At 41.2% G+C, this 21327-nt stretch overlaps 1 protein-coding gene across 5 annotated transcripts in view; it reads right to left on the minus strand.

The window, feature by feature from the left end:
• Positions 1–1547: 1547 nt before the first annotated feature.
• Positions 1548–21327, minus strand: part of FBXO34 (F-box protein 34) — a 107685-nt gene continuing 87905 nt past the window's right edge. For all 5 annotated transcript variants that reach the window (XM_053697337.1, XM_053697339.1, XM_053697338.1 and 2 more), the window contains one exon: positions 1548–6781. In XM_053697337.1, the coding sequence (XP_053553312.1) occupies positions 4645–6781 (2137 nt within the window). In that variant the 3' untranslated portion in view covers positions 1548–4644. The remainder of the gene's footprint in view (positions 6782–21327) is intronic.

Here is a 21327-nt window from a genome sequence, read left to right on the forward strand (position 1 = left end):
TGACTGGAGGGGGAGGGGAAGGGAGGAGCTATATATATACAGCTCTGCTGGGGTGCTCTTTGCCACTTCCTGCTAGGAGGTTAAATCCCACAAGTAAGAATGAAATCCGTGGACTCGTCATGTCTTGTAAAAGAAAGGTTGTTTTAGCAACAAGATGGGCACTGCGTGCATTTGTGGTGCAGATCAGGGGCATTCATGGTATTAGCCCCTCACATCCATTACAAAGTCCCTTGTAGACAGTGGGGTAATCATCTGCAACATAGGGAGATAAGTGACCCCTTGAGAGGATTTTTGCCTGTCACTCTAGCTCACTGGTTTTCAAACCTGTCCTCAGGCCTCCCTAGCAGGCCAAGTTTTCAGGATTACCTTGGATGACAGAAGGTAAAATAACCATGAGCTGATTATTTCCCATGTGCTCTAGTTCAGATAGCCTCAAAATCTGGCCTGTTAGGGGTGAGTACTGGTACCAATCTCAGAGCCTTGTCAGGCACCACCTGGCACATATACTCCGTGTACATATATGCCTTTCAATTAACTTCATATTCAAGAGCAAACTAGCGACTAAGTTTACTATGAAGAAAAACAAAAACCGTCTGGAGTTGAAAGCGATTGTAGTTAAGAAATGGGTGGTACTTTAATAGTAAAGATGAGATTAAATCTTAAAGGGACAGTTTACTCCAGAATTTTTATTGTTTAAAAATATAGATAATCCCTTTATTACCCATTCCCCAGGTTTGCATAACCAACACGGTTATATTATCTAAGACTCTGCAGACTGCCCCTTATTTCACTGCTTTTGACAGACTTGCATTTTAGTCAATCAGTGCTGACTCAACTACTCAGGAGTGAGCACAATGTTATCTATATGACACATGAACTAGCACTGTCTAGCTATGAAAAACTGTCAAAATTAGCTGAGGTAAGAGGCGGCCTTCAAGGGCTTAGAATGTAGAAGATAAGCCTACCTAGGTTTAGCTTTCAACAAAGAACAACAAGAGAACAAAAATGTGATAATTAAATTAGAAAGTTTTTTAAAATGGCATGCCCTATCTGAATTATGAAAGTTTAAATTTGACTAGACTCTCCCTTTAATGGACTGGACAGAACATGACATTTTTAACAACTTTCCAATTTACCTCTTATCAATGTTGCTTAGTTGTCTTGGTATCCTTTGTTAAAGTGTAATCCTAGGTGAGCTCAGGAGCATGCATGTGTCTTTAGCCATCTGGCAGCAGTGTTTGCAACAATGTTTATAGCAATGTTATACTTGGTTGCAAATACTGGTGCTATAGAGCGCTAAAGACACGTGCACGCTCCTACTAGTCTGAGTTTACTCTTCAAAGTATACCAAGAACACAAAGCAAATTTTATAATAGAGGGTGTGCAATTTACTTCTATCTGAAGCAAGAACATTTCAGTTTGGCTTTACGGTCCCTAGGGTTGCTAGTGCTAAAATTACATCCTCCATTTGTTTATTTTACAACTCTAGAAATAACTAGTTTCTTGAAACAAATGTAATTAAAATGTGTAGTAATTGTAAACAGTACTTAAAAACAAAATTACATTTATTAATGTATCTTTAGACAGTTGTTTAAATAACAGCCTCTCTTTTTCAATTTTTTTGGCACAATTCTGCTTTTTCAAGACTACAAATACTATATGATGTTATATAAAAGCATTTCACATTTCAATAAAACCAACATAGGCAAACTGTAGACTGTTTCATGCAGACTGGTAAACTTGCTGGGCAGGTTCTTAAAGGGTAAGTGCACTACTCCATTCCTAGCCCTTAGAGGGTAGCAGTTATTCAACACAGCTTTATGTAGTACACTGAAACTTACACATAGAGCATAGAGTTAATCTTGTCTACACACCCTATAGAGAGACATAGGAATAGTCTACCAACCCTACAGCAATCCTCCAGGGAGTTAGAACTTTAATCCACACTTTATTAAATTAATTCGGACTAGATATATATTGTGTTTGAATTACAAATTTACATGGTTAAAAAAAAATTAGAAAGTAGCTTTCCATCATAATAGGTTAAAGTGAAGATTTCTAAACTACTTTAAAACTACTAAAAACATAAAATCGGAAGTGATAAAATACATATTATATAAATTAAAAATGGGAACATTAAATTGTATTGTTATTTATATTAAGATTCCCAAATATAGGCTTTTAATTATAGACTCTATAAATACAATACAAGGGTTTCAAGAATCACACAAGAACAACATTATGTTTACACGGACACTGAAATAGTAATTATTTAATGTATTTCCATCATTGCAGCTCTTTAACCTTAAATGGACATTAAACTTCAAATACATTGTATAATCATAGTACTGAAGTTATCCTCCACCTCCCTAGAGTCGAGAACGCTGTCATGTTCCATATTGCATTCCAGTGCTGAGGTGTTTGTGTATGTACAACAATTCTACATCAGATACCTGCAGTAAAGCTCAGGTTTCAAAATGGCAGCACCAATAGTTAGAGGGAGGTGCATGACGTATTTAGTAAGATGTATATTTTCAGGTCTGCTTGTAGCTAGTGTGTAGAAGTGTCCTGTACCATCAACAGGATTGAACAGTGAAAAATGTGATGGGATTTCTCCCTAAAAAGCAGGTGACATGGACCAATTTCTAATCAGACATAAATCAAACAAATATGAAATAATTAGAAGTGCTCGTTTTGTTATTTAATAACTTTGAAATTCTGTGATCTCATGATACAATGCTCACCTTTAAAATGTAGGTGACAGTTTGTGAAAGGTAGGAATTAAATATATACATTTTTCTTTTTTACTTTTAAAGCAAGGTGTATATATATATATAAATAAAACAGTGAGGCTTGCATTATTGCACCTGTCATATGTCTGATTTCATAAGAGTGAGTAGTGCACAAGGTAAGGTATGTATCATTTTTAAAAATAATGACCAAGAAGCCCCCCCTCAAAAACACACCACAAACACACACTAGGGACTCCACAATACAGTTCCTAGGAGAGCAAAGTAAGTGAATAAAGCATATGTTTTAATACATTATAAAAATAAAATTCCATAAAAATAATAGGTGCTGTCATTTTGTTCATGATTGGAAATAATAAACGCTCACCTAAGATTATAGCTAACAAGGCACATATACACCAAATATATCCACAAATACTAAATGAGTTGATTCCAGGAATTGCTTTTTTTTCTTCTTTTTTTAAAATAAATAACATAGAAGATAGAATTTACATGTTCTGGCAGCTCATCAACACAAAAAACATGTCTGTTTAAACTCTGAAGTGCTCTTTAAATTGTACTGAGATCAGATGTAAGCAGCACAAAAGCTTCACAATGACCAATACAACCAAAATGGTCAATACACTTTTGGATATGTGTTCAGCAATAAATTACAATAGTTTAAAGGGTTTTGTAAGCTCCACTTTTTGATATGGATGAAGCTGAATGTATGCAAGAAGATGCAAACCCTCATGCCACAAGTGTCCTTAAAGTGTTTAATAGTTTCAAATAAAATTACAGACTACACAGCCAGTTAAATATATCATTTTGGGCGAGATGTGAGTCACCTTTATCTCCTGCTAAGGTTTCAATTTCAGATGACTAAAATAGGACAAAAAGCTATAAAAATTGTAAAATAAATCTCACAGCCTGTACATCGGCATTATTTAGAGCCTGGAAATGATCCAGCCAGGTTTGCATTTAGTGGTGGTTAACAAGATCACGTTAATACCATTTTATTATATGTACATGGTACATCTTAACAATTCACATGATTAAAAAGCAATGGAAATGTAAAAAAAATGTATATCATCTCACACAGTAAAGTGTTGTGTTTAAGGTTTAACTGTTGTCTACAAACGTGACAAGTAGAATTCCTGGGTGTTTAATTCTGTGGAATGAGAAAAGAAAAAAAGAAAAGAAAGAAAAATCATACATATAAAAGGTCAGATATCCAAACCCACGTGTAAAGCTAACATTACCCTAAAAGCAAACAAATGACAAAGTATATATAAAACAAACAAGAAGAAAAAACTGCATTTTACAAATACTACAATAAAAAGTGCATTACGTAATGCAAATTTCAAATAATTACACCTATAAAACGAGAGAAGGTAGCAAGATTTAGGATGCACATTTTTATTGAAGTAAAGTCAGACAATTTCCTCCATATACTCTGTCACTATACAATAAATCACCTCACTTATTCACTTGTCACAGTATTTCAGACACTTGTGCATGTCTCATTTTATTGTTATCCAGTTAAACCAATAATAAATCTTTTTTTAATGCTTCAAGCCCTATATGTTTAGAGTTTCCTTTTTAGAAACATAATATACAGGATATACAGATTGGACAAGACACTTAAAAAAATACAGTTACTCACACGTACACACATACCTATAGCCACAACACTACTATAGCTGCATTGTAGAGATTATGCTGTATCAGATTTTATATGTACATATGTTAGAAGGTATTTACACAGAAGGGCTACTTCTCCAGTTGACGTGAAAAGTAAAGGCTCTTGTGTTAAAGTATGTGCAGTTTCGTAGCCCTGTGAAAAAAAAACATGATTATGTACAATGTAAACGACACAGGGCATGAAATTCCTCCTGTACAAGACCAATACAATTTAGTCCTCTTCCGATTCAGATTCTTTAGATTTCTTGCAAATGGGTCTGTTGAAGCTGTGACAAGCAGGCACCCAACGATTGTCATGAAGCCCAACTTTACATCCAGGGCTTTCTTTATGGGACATGTGGCAGCACATCCAATAACCTGGCCCATATGGTAAAGCTTGGCAGTAGGGTTTCGGGTGCCACCAGCACAAAGACACATCTCCTTTTGCATACTTTTTTTTGCACTGCTTACAAGGATCATCTTTGTAGCGTGGATCCCGAACCCAAAGTGAATCAGCCGGTCGAATGTCATAATACTCGATAATAAATTTGAAATAACATGAAGTACATTTTAGAGCTGCTAAGGATCTAGTTGGAAGAAATCGAAATATCTTCACTAAAATATGATGTGGCAAGAATGCCATGTATTGCTGAGGCTCTAGTAGTTGCTGGATTTTAAATCGAGTCTCTAAAAAGTCATGAGACACCTGTCTCTTTACAGAACAAGTGTCAAGTACCTGAGATACACTTCCTAGCGAGGAAACAGAAACAGCATATTGCGCAATCAGTGAGCTATTCTGTATACACAGAGTATTGTCAAAGGTGTTTGTTTTTTGGATCTCTGTTTGTGACTTTACTTCAGAATTAATTACTATATGTGCATGATTCTGATTATTTTGATCATGTTGGAAAAACAATGTTCCTGGGCATGGATCACCTATTCGAGATAAAGGTTTATCATGTGTATGACTTACTCCATAATCTGGAAATGTTTGCATGAGCACATCATCTGCTTGAATAGTTGAGTCAGAACTTTTATCCAAACATTCCGCATGTTCCTCAGCTGTGCAATCATTTGTGTTCTGACTCTCAGAATCTGTGGCATGTTCTACAGCTTTTATGCAAAGAGAAAAAGAAAATTTACAAGGATCCACAGTTATCGCAATATCACACCTACTTCTAATCTTTAGATAAGTTTCTCTTACAAGCTCTAAGTCTACATTTGCTACATAGAAATCCTCAACAGGTGGAGAGGACTCTGTTGCTTGAGGCATATATTGTGCATGCTTTTCCCATGAATTAACAGTGAGAGAGTCTTCTTTGTTTTGAGGGTTATGCTCTTCCATGGCAGAAGCTGCTATACTTTCCTCTACATCCTGATCTGAAGAAGGAACTTTTGGAGGGCTATTAGTATTGGGTTGTGAGCCAGTTGCTAACAACATCCTTCCAACATTCCTTCGAAAGCTGTTGCTCCTTGAAAGTCCCCCGGAATCCCGTTCATTCTGGCGCCTCAAGCATTCAGATTCAAGTTTAGCAACCATTTCTAAGACGCACACAGATTCACTCATTTGCTCACCCTTCTCAGAAACACCATTATCAGATTGTACTTCACAAGCGCCAAGTCCCATCAAGGACATAGGTAAAGGAAAGACACATCTGGAAGTTCCATTATGTTTTGAAGAAGTAGGATTGGTGAAAGTTTTAGGACAATCAGAAAGTAAATCACTTGCTCTCTGTTCTAGAAAGGCTACCATCTCTATGACAGAAAGCGGTCTCCCTGGAAGCATGCCATCACTATCTGAAATAAAGTTAACAGAGCAATTTTCAACTCCATTTGTAAAAGGTTCTGACAGGAAGCACTTTTTCTGAACTTCCTGCTTTTTTTCCAGTTGATTCTTCACTCTCTTAAGATCCACAGATTTTTTTCGTCTCTTAGCAGCTCTTCCACTCATATCCCCAGTGTTTTTTAATTTCATTGTATTGTTTCTAATGTTGCTGCAATGATGTGCGGCAAAAAAGGCAACCTTCTCCTTTGTATTTCCGGGTTTTATAATTGCACAGATATCCAATGAGCTCTCCCCCTCTTCACCCTGGTGAATTGTTGCAGGTTGAACATTCTTAGCTCTAACCTCATAACTGTTTCCAGGGTTTATTCCCACTGTATTGCACATAGTATTTGGTGAAATAGTTCCAAGTGGCTGACGAGATGGATTATCACTAGAGGGCAAACAATTCTTTGTAGTATTGTTACATTTCTCTTCCTTAGAGCAGCTTTGATTGTTCAGATGCATGCCTCTATTAGATCTTATTTCTAAAGATGAATCTTTCTTCTGCAATTTATGATATGGCTTTAAATGCATTCCACAAGCCCTATAATGAGAGAACATGATTAAAAAAAATTAAAATAATAAAGCACGTATAATTTCCTAAAGCCTAGGAAACACTTAAAGGGATAGTCTAGTCAAAATTAAACTTTCGTGATTCAGATAGAGCAGGCAATTTTAAGCAACTTTCCAATGCATTCCTATTATACATTTTCTTAGTTTTCTTGGTATCTTTATTTGGAAAAGCAAGAATGAAAGCTTAAGAGCTGACCCATTTCTGGTTCAGGAACCTGGGTAGCATTTTCTGATTTATGTCTAAATGAAGCCACCAATCAGCAAGCGCTACCCAGGTGCTGAACCAAAAATGGGTCGGCACCTAAGCTTACTTTCAAATAAAGATACCAAGAGAACGAAGAAAATAGGAATAAATTAGAAAGTTGCTTAAAATTGCATGCTCTGAATCATTAAAGTTTAATTTTGACTAGACTATCCCTTTAACTGAATCATGCTGTACCAATTACAAATTAACAGTCCCCCCTGTGTTGATTAATTACAAATAAATATGGATAATGGTGCATTTGACAACTTATTTCAAGGTTAAATACAAAAAATAAAACATTTTTTAGTTAATATTTGCACAGCTCCAGAGTATGGAGCACCAACCACCTGTTATCTCTTCAAAATGTGTATTTTTAAAAAAAGGGACAGTCTACTTGAAAATGTTTGTTTAAAAAGATAGATAATCCCTTTAATACCCATTCCCCAGTTTTGCATAACCAACACGGTTATATTAATGTACTTTTACCTCTGTGATTACCTTGTATCTAAGCCTCTGCAGACTGCCCCCTTATCTCAGTGCTATTTACAAACTTGCATTTTAGCCATTAGTGCTGGCTCCAGCATGATTACGGGAGTGAGCAAAATGTTATCTATATAGCACAATATAACAATGTTGGTTGTGCAAAGTTGGGGAACGGGTAGTAACGCCATTATATTTTAAATAAAAAATAAAAAAACACACAAGTCGACTGTCCTTTTAAGAAACCTCAACAGCATAACAATGTGGTCCAAGCACAATTATAATTAGTGCAAAGAAGTGTAATTCACTAAGCAGTCAAAATCCTCCCACTGCAACAATCGTGTAAACTCCTCCCACTACAATTATCTGCAACAATCTTCTGAGCCTGATGGAAGTTATGTAGCTGAAAGAACAGATTGCGAAGACTCTACATTGCACATTTATCTCAAAACAGGAAGTGGTCTCAACTGTGTGTAGTCAAGAGCTGTCTCGGCAACACAGCAATTCTAGACAAGATACACAGAATACTAAAAGAAACCAAAAGTATTTCAAGAAAACAAAAAACATAATTTATGCTTACCTGATAAATTCCTTTCTTCTGTAGTGTGATCAGTCCACGGGTCATCATTACTTCTGGGATATTACTCCTCCCCAACAGGAAGTGCAAGAGGATTCACCCAGCAGAGCTGCATATAGCTCCTCCCCTCTACGTCACTCCCAGTCATTCGACCAAGGACCAACGAGAAAGGAAAAACCAAGGGTGAAGTGGTGACTGGAGTATAAATTAAAAAATATTTACCTGCCTTAAAAACAGGGCGGGCCGTGGACTGATCACACTACAGAAGAAAGGAATTTATCAGGTAAGCATAAATTATGTTTTCTTCTGTTAAGTGTGATCAGTCCACGGGTCATCATTACTTCTGGGATACCAATACCAAAGCAAAAGTACACGGATGACGGGAGGGATAGGCAGGCTCTTTATACAGAAGGAACCACTGCCTGAAGAACCTTTCTCCCAAAAATAGCCTCCGATGAAGCAAAAGTGTCAAATTTGTAAAATTTGGAAAAAGTATGAAGCGAAGACCAAGTTGCAGCCTTGCAAATCTGCTCAACAGAGGCCTCATTCTTGAAGGCCCAAGTGGAAGCCACAGCTCTAGTAGAATGAGCTGTAATTCTTTCAGGAGGCTGCTGTCCAGCAGTCTCATAAGCTAAACGAATTATGCTACGAAGCCAAAAAGAAAGAGAGGTAGCAGAAGCTTTTTGACCTCTCCTCTGCCCAGAGTAAACGACAAACAGAGAAGACGTTTGTCGAAATTCCTTAGTTGCCTGTAAGTAAAATTTTTGAGCACGGACTACATCCAGGTTGTGCAGTAGACGTTCCTTCTTCGAAGAAGGATTTGGGCATAAAGAAGGAACAACAATCTCTTGATTGATATTCCTGTTAGTAACTACCTTAGGTAAGAACCCAGGTTTAGTACGCAGAACTACCTTATCCGAATGAAAAATCAAATAAGGAGAATCACAATGTAAGGCTGATAATTCAGAGACTCTTCGAGCCGAGGAAATAGCCATTAAAAATAGAACTTTCCAAGATAACAACTTTATATCAATGGAATGAAGGGGTTCAAACGGAACGCCCTGTAAAACATTAAGAACAAGGTTTAAACTCCATGGTGGAGCAACAGTTTTAAACACAGGCTTAATCCTGGCCAAAGCCTGACAAAAAGCCTGGACGTCAGGAACTTCTGACAGACGTTTGTGTAACAGAATGGACAGAGCTGAGATCTGTCCCTTTAATGAACTAGCAGATAAACCCTTTTCTAAACCTTCTTGTAGAAAAGACAATATCCTAGGAATCCTAACCTTACTCCAAGAGTAACCTTTGGATTCACACCAATATAGGTATTTACGCCATATCTTATGGTAAATCTTTCTGGTAACAGGTTTCCTAGCCTGTATTAAGGTATCAATAACTGACTCAGAAAACCCACGTCTTGATAAAATCAAGCGTTCAATTTCCAAGCAGTCAGCTTCAGAGAAGTTAGATTTTGATGTTTGAAGGGACCCTGTATCAGAAGGTCCTGATTCAGAGGTAGAGACCAAGGTGGACAGGATGACATGTCCACCAGGTCTGCATACCAAGTCCTGCGTGGCCACGCAGGTGCTATTAGAATCACTGATGCTCTCTTGTTTGATTCTGGCAATCAATCGAGGAAGCAACGGGAAGGGTGGAAACACGTAAGCCATCCTGAAGTCCCAAGGTGCTGTCAGAGCATCTATCAGGACTGCTCCTGGATCCCTGGATCTGGACCCGTAACGAGGAAGCTTGGCGTTCTGTCGAGACGCCATGAGATCTATCTCTGGTTTGCCCCAACGTCGAAGTATTTGGGCAAAGACCTCCGGATGAAGTTCCCACTCCCCCGGATGAAAAGTCTGACGACTTAAGAAATCCGCCTCCCAGTTCTCCACTCCCGGGATGTGGATTGCTGACAGGTGGCAAGAGTGAGACTCTGCCCAGCGAATTATCTTTGATACTTCCATCATAGCTAGGGAGCTTCTTGTCCCTCCCTGATGGTTGATGTAAGCTACAGTCGTGATGTTGTCCGACTGAAACCTGATGAACCCCCGAGTTGTCAACTGGGGCCAAGCCAGGAGGGCATTGAGAACTGCTCTCAATTCCAGAATGTTTATTGGCAGGAGACTCTCCTCCTGACTCCATTGTCCCTGAGCCTTCAGAGAATTCCAGACGGCACCCCAACCTAGAAGGCTGGCGTCTGTTGTTACAATTGTCCAGTCTGGTCTGCTGAATGGCATCCCCCTGGACAGATGTGGCCGAGAAAGCCACCATAGAAGAGAATTTCTGGTCTCTTGATTCAGAGAAGGGGATAAGTCTGAGTAATCCCCATTCCACTGACTTAGCATGCACAGTTGCAGTGGTCTGAGGTGTAAGCGTGCAAAGGGTACTATGTCCATTGCCGCTACCATTAAGCCGATTACCTCCATGCATTGAGCCACTGACGGGTGTTGAATGGAATGAAGGGTGCGGCAAGCACTTTGAAGTCTTGTTAGCCTGTCCTCTGTCAGGTAAATCTTCATTTCTACAGAATCTATAAGAGTCCCCAGGAAGGGAACTCTTGTGAGTGGAACGAGTGAACTTTTCTTTTCGTTCACCTTCCATCCATGTGACCTTAGAAATGCCAGTACTAACTCTGTATGAGACTTGGCAGTTTGAAAGCTTGAAGCTTGTATCAGAATGTCGTCTAGGTATGGAGCTACCGAGATTCCCCGCGGTCTTAGTACCGCCAGAAGAGCACCCAGAACCTTTGTGAAGATTCTTGGAGCTGTAGCCAATCCGAATGGAAGAGCCACAAACTGGTAATGCCTGTCTAGGAAGGCAAACCTTAGGTACCGGTAATGATCTTTGTGAATCGGTATATGAAGGTAAGCATCTTTTAAAACTACAGTGGTCATGTACTGACCCTCTTGGATCATAGGTAAAATTGTCCGAATAGTCTCCATCTTGAACGATGGAACTCTTAGGAATTTGTTTAGGATCTTTAAGTCCAGGATTGGTCTGAAAGTTCCCTCTTTTTTGGGAACCACAAACAGATTTGAGTAAAACCCCTGTCCCTGTTCCGATCGTGGAACTGGATGGATTACTCCCATTAACAAGAGCTCTTGTACGCAGCGTAGAAACGCCTCTTTCTTTGTCTGGATTGTTGACAACCTTGACAGATGAAATCTCTCTCTTGGAGGAGAGTATTTGAAGTCCAGAAGGTATCCCTGAGATATTATCTCTAGCGCCCAGGGATCCTGGACATCTCTTGCCCAAGCCTGGGCGAAGAGAGAAGTCTGCCCCCCACTAGATCCGATCCCGGATCGGGGGCCCTCAATTCATGCTGTTTTAGGGGCAGCAGCAGGTTTCCTGGTCTGCTTGCCCTTGTTCCAGGACTGGTTAGGTTTCCAGCCTTGTCTGTAGCGAGCAACAGCTCCTTCCTGTTTTGGTGCAGAGGAAGTTGATGCTGCTCCTGCTTTGAAATTACGAAAGGAACGAAAATTAGACTGTCTAGTCTTAGCTTTGGCTTTGTCCTGAGGCAGGGCATGGCCTTTACCTCCTGTAATGTCAGCGATAATCTCTTTCAACCCGGGCCCGAATAAGGTCTGCCCTTTGAAAGGTATATTAAGCAATTTAGACTTAGAAGTAACATCAGCTGACCAGGATTTTAGCCACAGCGCCCTGCGTGCCTGAATGGCGAATCCTGAATTCTTCGCCGTAAGCTTAGTAAGATGTACTACGGCCTCCGAAATGAATGAATAAGCTAGTTTAAGGACTCTAAGCCTGTCCGTAATGTCGTCCAGAGTAGCTGAACTAATGTTCTCTTCCAGAGACTCAATCCAGAATGCCGCTGCAGCCGTGATCGGCGCAATGCATGCAAGGGGTTGCAATATAAAACCTTGTTGAACAAACATTTTCTTAAGGTAACCCTCTAATTTTTTATCCATTGGATCTGAAAAAGCACAGCTATCCTCCACCGGGATAGTGGTACGCTTAGCTAAAGTAGAAACCGCTCCCTCCACCTTAGGGACCGTTTGCCATAAGTCCCGTGTGGTGGCGTCTATTGGAAACATTTTTCTAAATATCGGAGGGGGTGAGAACGGCACACCGGGTCTATCCCACTCCTTAGTAACAATTTCAGTAAGTCTCTTAGGTATAGGAAAAACCTCAGTACTCGCCGGTACCCGCAAAATATTTATCCAACCTACACATTTTCTCTGGTATTGCAACTGTGTTACAATCATTCAGAGCCGCTAACACCTCCCCTAGTAATACACGGAGGTTTTCCAGTTTAAATTTAAAATTTGAAATATCTGAATCCAGTCTGTTTGGATCAGAACCGTCACCCACAGAATGAAGTTCTCCGTCCTCATGTTCTGCCACCTGTGACGCAGTGTCTGACATGGCCCTAATATTATCAGCGCACTCTGTTCTCACCCCAGAGTGATCACGCTTACCTCTTAGTTCTGGTAATTTAGCCAAAACTTCAGTCATAACAGTAGCCATATCCTGTAATGTGATTTGTAATGGCCGCCCAGATGTACTCGGCGCTACAATATCACGCACCTCCCGATCGGGAGATGCAGGTACTGACACGTGAGGCGAGTTAGTCGGCATAACTCTCCCCTCGTTGTTTGGTGAAATTTGTTCAATTTGTACAGATTGACTTTTATTTAAAGTAGCATCAATACAGTTAGTACATAAATTTCTATTGGGCTCCACTTTGGCATTGCAACAAATGACACAGGTATCATCCTCTGAATCAGACATGTTTAACACACTAGCAAATAAACTTGCAACTTGGAATACAATTCAATTAGAATAATATTAAAAACGTACTGTGCCTTTAAGAAGCACAGAAGATCTATGACAGTTGAAAATTAATAAATTGAAACAGTTATAGCCTCAATCCCTGTAAACAACACAACTTTAGCAAAGGTTTAATCCCATTAGCAAAGGTTTAATCCCATTAGCAAAGATAACAAATTCTGCAAGCAGGAAACAAATTACAGAATAAACGTTTTTTATCTCAGTCAACTATAATTCTCACAGCTCTGCTGAGAGAAATTACCTCCCTCAAAATAAGTTTTGAAGACCCCCGAGCTCTGTAGAGATGAACCGGATCATGCAGGAAATACAATGAGCTGCTGACTGAAATATCTGATGCGTAGCAAAAGCGCCAAAAAACGGCCCCTCCCCCTCACACACAGCAGTGAGAGAGAACAGAAACTGTCAGAAAAAAGATTAAGCAACTGCCAAGTGGAAAAATAGTGCCCAAACATTTATTCACTCAGTACCTCAGCAAATGAAAACGATTTTACATTCCAGCAAAAACGTTAAACATAATTTCTAGTTATTAAACAGCTTTATGTACTTCTTACAGTGTAATTCTAGTGAAGTACCATTCCCCAGAAAACTGAAGTGTAAAGTATACATACATGACATTATATCGGTATGGCAGGATTTTCTCATCAATTCCATTGTCAGAAAATAAAAGCTGCTACATACCTCTATGCAGATTCATCTGCCCGCTGTCCCCTGATCTGAAGTTTACCTCTCCTCAGATGGCCGAGAAACAGCAATATGATCTTAACTACGCCGGCTAAAATCATAACAAAAACTCTGGTAGATTCTTCTTCAAACTCTGCCAGAGAGGTAATAACACACTCCGGTGCTATTTTAAAATAACAAACTTTTGATTGAAGATATAAAACTAAGTATAATCACCATAGTCCTCTCACACATCCTATCTAGTCGTTGGGTGCAAGAGAATGACTGGGAGTGACGTAGAGGGGAGGAGCTATATGCAGCTCTGCTGGGTGAATCCTCTTGCACTTCCTGTTGGGGAGGAGTAATATCCCAGAAGTAATGATGACCCGTGGACTGATCACACTTAACAGAAGAAAAACTAATCATAAGCAGAAGAATCAAACTGAGACAGCTGCCTGAAGAACTTTTCTACCAAAGACTGCTTCTGAAGAAGCAAATACATAAAAATGGTAAAATTTAGTAAATTTATACAAAGACGACCAAGTTGCTGCTTTGCAAATCTGATAAACCGAAGCATCATTCTTAAAAGCCCAAGAAGTGGCTACTGATCTAGTAGAATGAGCTGTAATTCTCTGAGGTGGAGACTGTCCCGCCTCCAAATAAGCCTTGTGAATCAAAAGCTTTAACCAATTTGCCAAAGAAATGGCAGAGGCTTTCTGACCTTTCCTGGAACCAGAAAAAACAACAAATAGACTAGAAGTCTTTCTGAAATCCTTAGTAGCTTCAACATAGTATTTCAAAGCTAGTACAACATCCAAAGAATGTAAAGATCTTTCAAGAGCATTCTTAGGATTAGGACACAAAGAAGGAACAACAATTTCCCTACTAATGTTGTTAGAATTCACAACCTTAGGAAGAAATTTAAACGAAGTCCGCAAAACAGCTTTATCTTGATGGAAAAATCAGAAAAGGAGACTCGCAAGAGAGCAGACAATTCAGAAACTCTTCTAGCAGAAGAGATATCCAAAAGGAACAACAACACTTTCCAAGAAAGTAGTTTAATATCCAAAGAATGCATAGGCTCACAAGGAGGAGCCTGCAAAGGCTTCAAAACCAAATTAAGACTCCAAGGAGGAGAGAAAACAAAACAGTGAATATCAGAAAGTTTAGCAATCTTTCTATGAAATAAAACAGAAAGAGCAGAGATTTGTACCTTCAAAGTACTTGCAGACAAACCTTTATCCAAACCATCCTGAAGAAACTGTAAAATTCTAGGAATACTAAAAGAATGCCAAGAGATTTTATGAGAACACCATGAAATATAGGTTTTCCAAACCTGATAATAAAGCTTCCTTAAAAACAGACTTACGAGCCTGTAGCATAGTATTAATAACCAAGTCAGAGAAACCTCTATGACTAAGCACTAAGCGTTCAATTTCCATACCTTCAAATTTAGCGATTTGAGATCCTGATGGAAAAACGGCCTTAAAAAAAGTGGCCAAGGTTGGCAAATGGACATCCAGAAAAAGATCCGCATACTAAAACCTGTAAGGCCATGCTGGTGCTATCAGAAACAAATGCAATTGTTCCATTATGATCTTGGAGATCACCCTTGGAAGAAGAACTAAAGGCGGAAAAATGTAAGCAGGATGATAAAACCAAGGAACTGCTAGAACTGCTAACACATCCACCATCTCCGCCTGAGGATCCCTGGACCTGGAAAGGTACTTGGGAAGCTTTTTGTTTTGATGGCAAGCCATCAGATCTATTTCGGGAAGACCCCACATCTGCACAATCTGAAAAAATACATCTGGATGGAGAGACCACTCCCCTAAATGTAAAGACTGACGGCTGAGATAATCCGCTTCCCAATTGTCTACACCTGGGATATGTATCGAAGAAATTAGACAGGAGTTGGATTCCGCCCAAGAAAGTATCCGAGATACTTCTTTCATCGCTAAAGGACTGTGAGTCCCACCCTGATTGACATATGCCACAGTTGTGATATTGTCTCTCTGAAAACGAATGAATGATTCTCTTTTTAATAGAGGCCAAGCCTGAAAAGCCCTGAAAATAGCACGGAGTTCTAAAATATTGATGGGTAACCTCGCCTCTTTAGGATTCCAAACTCCTTGTGCTGTCAGAGACCCCCAGACAGCTCCCCAACCTGTGAGACTTGCATCCATTGAAATCAGTGTCCAGGAAGGACTAACAAAAACATAAATTATGCTTACCTGATAATTTCCTTTTCTTCTGATGGAAAGAGTCCACAGCTACATTCATTACTTTTGGGAAATAAGAACCTGGCTACCAGGAGGCGGCAAAGACAACCCAGCCAAATGCTTAAATACTCCTCCCACTCCCCTCATCCCCCAGTCATTCTGCCGAGGAACAGCCGAAGAAATATCAGGGCGAAAGATGCCAGAAGAATATAAGGACGACCCACATAAAATTACAGGTGGGGAGCTGTGGACTCTTTCCATCAGAAGAAAAAGGAAATTATCAGGTAAGCATAATTTATGTTTTTCTTCTTAAATGGAAAGAGTCCACAGCTGTATTCATTACTTTTGGGAAAACAATACCCAAGCTATAGAGGACACTGAATGCCAAGAAGGGAGGGTACATAGACGGCCCATATTGAGGGAACCAAGCCTGAACCTCAACCCAAGAAAAAACCCTGCTTCGTCTGAAGCCGAGAACATTTTAAGAGGAGAAGCCCCAATTACACTGACTCGCAGTTAGTCAAGAGCCAAACCAGAGACCGCAAACGAACTTGACTGAGCCAACAGTTCTCCAGGAGACACAGTCGCCCAACAAACAGTCCTCCACCGCTCATCTCCACAAATGAAGGAGACACCAGCCGAAACCCCCAAGGGAACAAGGAAAGGAGAACCAAAGAAACCAAAAGGTCCCCTAATACAAAAAAGAACACCTCCACGAGTAAGCCCAGCTCACAGAGACACAAAGTGGCCCAAACAGGAAAAGGAGGCCACGCCTATACCAAGCGAAACCCGGGATAAGACCAGGCACAGACACAGAACAGATGTCTCCCCAACATCCTGCAAGCACAGATTGCAACTGAAGAGGCAAAGGCCTCCCTGTCAAGAATATCAAGGCATTCAACCATGAAAAAGTGTGTAATGCACCCAGGTGAGAACCCCAAGTTTGAGTCCATAACAGGACGACAGAGGAAACTTGCGAGGAAGAAGAAGCAGTCAAGCAAGAAACAGACTGCAAAAGCAACCACCAGACAGAGGGGCACGCTCCAGGCAACCTAAGTCACCGGACCTACACACAGGTCCCCAAAAAGGGGAACACAAACCTCAAATCGAGGCCCCCTGAGAAAGAGTATACCCTTAAACCCGAAGGAAGAGTAAACTCTCTTCTGAATCAATGGAGCCAGTTGAAAGGAAAATCTATACCCTAGCAGACTAACAGGATAGACTCAACAAAGCTCACACATCCAGGAGACTGTGACCATACGCAGCTCCATAGACAGCTCAGCCATCCTGACCTGCAGACCCACAGCCAGCTGAACCAATCCAGCCTCAGGGATCCAAAACAGGGGAACAAAAGAATCCCGAAAACAGATACAGGAACGAGCGTAAGGATAGCGCAGCTATCCCCACAGAGTACAAGTACAACCTGACTCTGAAAACAGACAACAAGGCCATAGACCTAAGGATCTATCAAAATAAAAGCCCAACACGTCTGCTTGGAGCCAGCAAGACCCCCGGGGGAACCAATCCCACCTTACTGCCTCCCATCCAGGAGAAGCCCCAAGCAAGGACTCATCTCCACAGGGAGGAGAATATCCCCTAAAGAAAAGGGATGATGCCGGAAGAGCAACAACTGTCCTCAAGGCCCGAAGGCACCGGCTAATGGGAAGAGAAATTCTCAACACAGATGTCCTAGAAAAGGACCCCCCTACAAGTAGCTTGCCAAGCACAGGCATAGCCAAACCATTCACCTGCAGAGCAGGGAATCCACATGAACACTAGCAAACTGACCAGGGGAATGCAACCCTAAGGCGCACCAGAAATTGGACATTGAATGCCAGCAGCTGGGTATGAACCAACCACCCTTAAGGCTCAAGCCACACAGCTAATCACCAGAGGTCAAGGGTCACTCTGTGGCAAAGAGTAAAAAATACTCAGAAATCCTGGCCAACCATGACCAAGTTAGGTAGATGCAGCAATGATATAGCCCCAGTTCCCACAACCGTGGAACACCCCGACCAGCCGTGAGAGCCAAGATTCCAAAACCACCCAGACTGGGTCAGTAACTAGGCCAAGCGAAGCTTCAGCAACCGGAAGTCTCAGGGAAAAAAACAGGTCCGGGTACCCAATAGTTCAGGCAAACCTTACCCTAGAACTAAACACACCAACTGGCCAAAAAGCCAGATGCAAGGGTATGGATGCATATCCAGAAAATCCAGATAGCGAGAGAACTCGAAAGCCCCGATCCAAAGGAAAGAACCCCCCTAGCTAAAGTCCAACACTCCAAGGAGCAAGGCTAGAAGTCGTATGAAGATACTTCTCAGAGCCTCAGGACGAAGAAGGGATACCTCTAGGTAAAAAAAATCCTACTAACAGGACTAGTCTCCTTAACACCTCCGAACAAGCAGAGGACACAAGGAAGAGAAGGCACTAAGCCTACCCAGCTCCGGAAAACCCTGAGCTAAACAAAAGTCCCGGAAACACAGACCCCTAAAAGGAGATGCACTCGCCCAGAGGCAATGGAAGAAGACCCAAAGGCCTCCTATAACTCAGCCAAGAGTAAAAGCTGAATCTAGGTATACTAGAAACAGCTTACGTGTACACCTGCAAGATGTCAAGAGCTGCAACAGGTTTCAAACTGCAAACCATCCGCATGCTAGACAGCTATCCTGTACAAGCTGTTGGAGCAAGCCCAAAAGGACAAGTTCAGAGGCCTAAATAATAAAGGCCAAACCGCTCAATAGCGGTAAACCCTCCCACCCTCCAACACTATGAGGAGGAAACTAAGTTCTGATGAATCAGATGTCAGAGTGACAACTGAAAAACTCCTCTGCCCGGTCATGTATGACTGAAGGCTATAAGGACAAACAATCCTTTCCACCTCACGGACCCACAGGTCCTCTCGAATGCTTAGTTGAACATTAAAAAAAAAACAATAACCTGAGCACTCTGCGCTTCTACCAAACCAGCCGAGCATAACAGCGCCTAGTGTCTGTACAGCCACAAGACCGAACCCGACAGGACCAGCTTGCACCTAGGGTCCCAACCAGCAAGCTGCAGAAATTCTCCCTCTTAGGGAAAAAAAAAAAACACAGAACACAGACATTTTAAACAGAGGACTAACATGCCCAACAACTTCCGAAGAAGTAATAAAAAGAGCATCAATCTCAGAAGGGTCCCAAAGGAAACTAAAACAAATAAGACATCCCATCGGATATAAATAAAAACAGAATTTATGCTTACCTGATAAATTACTTTCTCTTGCGGTGTATCCAGTCCACGGATTCATCCTTTACTTGTGGGATATTCTCATTCCCTACAGGAAGTGGCAAAGAGAGCACACAGCAGAGCTGTCCATATAGCTCCCCCTCTAGCTCCACCCCCCCAGTCATTCGACCAAAGGTTAGGAAGAAAAAGGAGAAACCATAGGGTGCAGTGGTGACTGTAGTTTAAACCAAAATGTTTTTACCGGACTTAAATGCCAGGGCGGGCCGTGGACTGGATACACCACAAGAGAAAGTAATTTATCAGGTAAGCATAAATTCTGTTTTCTCTTGCAAGGTGTATCCAGTCCACTGATTCATCCTTTACTTGTGGGATACCAATACCAAAGCTTTAGGACACTGATGAAGGGAGGGAACAAGACAGGTACCTTAAACGGAAGGCACCACTGCTTGCAAAACCTTTCTCCCAAAAATAGCCTCTGAAGAAGCAAAAGTATCGAAATTGTAAAATTTGGCAAAAGTATGCAGTGAAGACCAAGTCGCTGCCTTACAAATCTGTTCAACAGAAGCCTCATTTTTGAAAGCCCATGTGGAAGCCACTGCTCTGGTAGAATGAGCAGTAATTCTTTCAGGAGGCTGCTGGCCAGTAGTCTCATAGGCCAAACGGATGATGCTTTTCAGCCAAAAGGAAAGAGGTAGCAGTCGCTTTCTGACCTCTCCTCTTACCAGAATAGATAACAAACAAGGAAGATGTTTGTCTGAAATCCTTAGTTGCTTGTAAATAGAACTTTAAAGCACGAACTACATCAAGATTGTGTAAAAGACGTTCCTTCTTCGAAGATGGATTAGGACACAGAGAAGGAACAACTATTTCCTGGTTAATATTCTTGTTAGAAACAACTTTAGGAAGAAAACCAGGCTTGGTACGCAAAACTACCTTATCTGCGTGGAACACCAGGTAAGGTGAATCACACTGTAAGGCAGATAATTCTGAAACTCTTTGAGCAGAAGAGATAGCTACCAAAAACAAAACTTTCCAAGATAACAACTTAATGTCTATGGAATGTAAAGGTTCAAACGGAACCCCTTGAAGAACTGAAAGAACTAGATTCAAACTCCATGGCGGAGCCACAGCTTTATAGACAGGCTTGATTCTGACTAAAGCCTGAGCAAACGCTTGAACGTCTGGTACCTCTGCCAGACGCTTGTGTAAAAGGATAGACAGAGCAGATATCTGTCCCTTTAAAGAACTAGCCGACAATCCTTTCTCCAATCCGTCTTGGAGAAAGGACAATATCTTGGGAATCCTAATCTTACTCCATGAGTAACCCTTGGATTCACACCAACAAAGATATTTCCGCCATATCTTATGGTAGATTTTCCTGGTGACAGGCTTTCTAGCCTGAATCAGAGTATCTATAACTGACTCAGAGAACCCACGCTTTGATAGAATTAAGCGTTCAATCTCCAAGCAGTCAGACGTAGAAAAACTAAATTTGGATGCTTGAACGGACCCTGTATTAGAAGATTGAAGATAATAAAACTACAATTCTAACACCACATTCACTTTACCCTCCCAAGAGACCCCCTAGTGCTTAGAGCCGGCAAAGAGAATGACTGGGGGGTGGAGCTAGAGGGGGAGCTATATGGACAGCTCTGCTGTGTGCTCTCTTTGCCACTTCCTGTAGGGAATGAGAATATCCCACAAGTAAAGGATGAATCCGTGGCCTGGATACACCTTGCAAGAGAAAATATAAGGCAACCCGAAGGTTAACGCTCAAAAAGACACAGGCCTACCTGCAGGACCAGCCTAACTGAGCCCTTTCTTCCAAAAACTGGGAAATATCTCAAACAAATGACAATCAGGAGATTACTTCATCCCCACATGTCTAATGAGGTACACCATTCGAATATCAGACTGAAAATCCCCGTATCTGGCAACGATAGGGTCATTCAATAACTGAAAAACATGTCTGAGCAACATGCCAAGGCGCGCAATCCTGTAACGGAAGGCACAACACTCAGAGCCAGATACCCCAGCAAGGAACTGTAGAGGCCCTCCCCAAGGCGGAAGGCCCGGGACAATAGGGCACGAGAACATTCTCAAAGAAACATCTGGACTCTGCAGACGAACTATTGCCAAAATGTGGAAGCAAAAACGTGCTGCAACCTCCGGGGGAAACACACCACCCCGCATGGAGGAACCATAAACTGGGTTACCCGCATGTGCAGAAGTATGATTTGGTAGGGAACTCGCCTCTCAGAGGACAGGACCCCCAGAAGCAGATGGTTCAGCAGTCCCTT

Source organism: Bombina bombina, chromosome 1, assembly GCF_027579735.1.
Source record: "Bombina bombina isolate aBomBom1 chromosome 1, aBomBom1.pri, whole genome shotgun sequence".
Taxonomy (NCBI): Eukaryota; Metazoa; Chordata; class Amphibia; order Anura; family Bombinatoridae; genus Bombina; species Bombina bombina.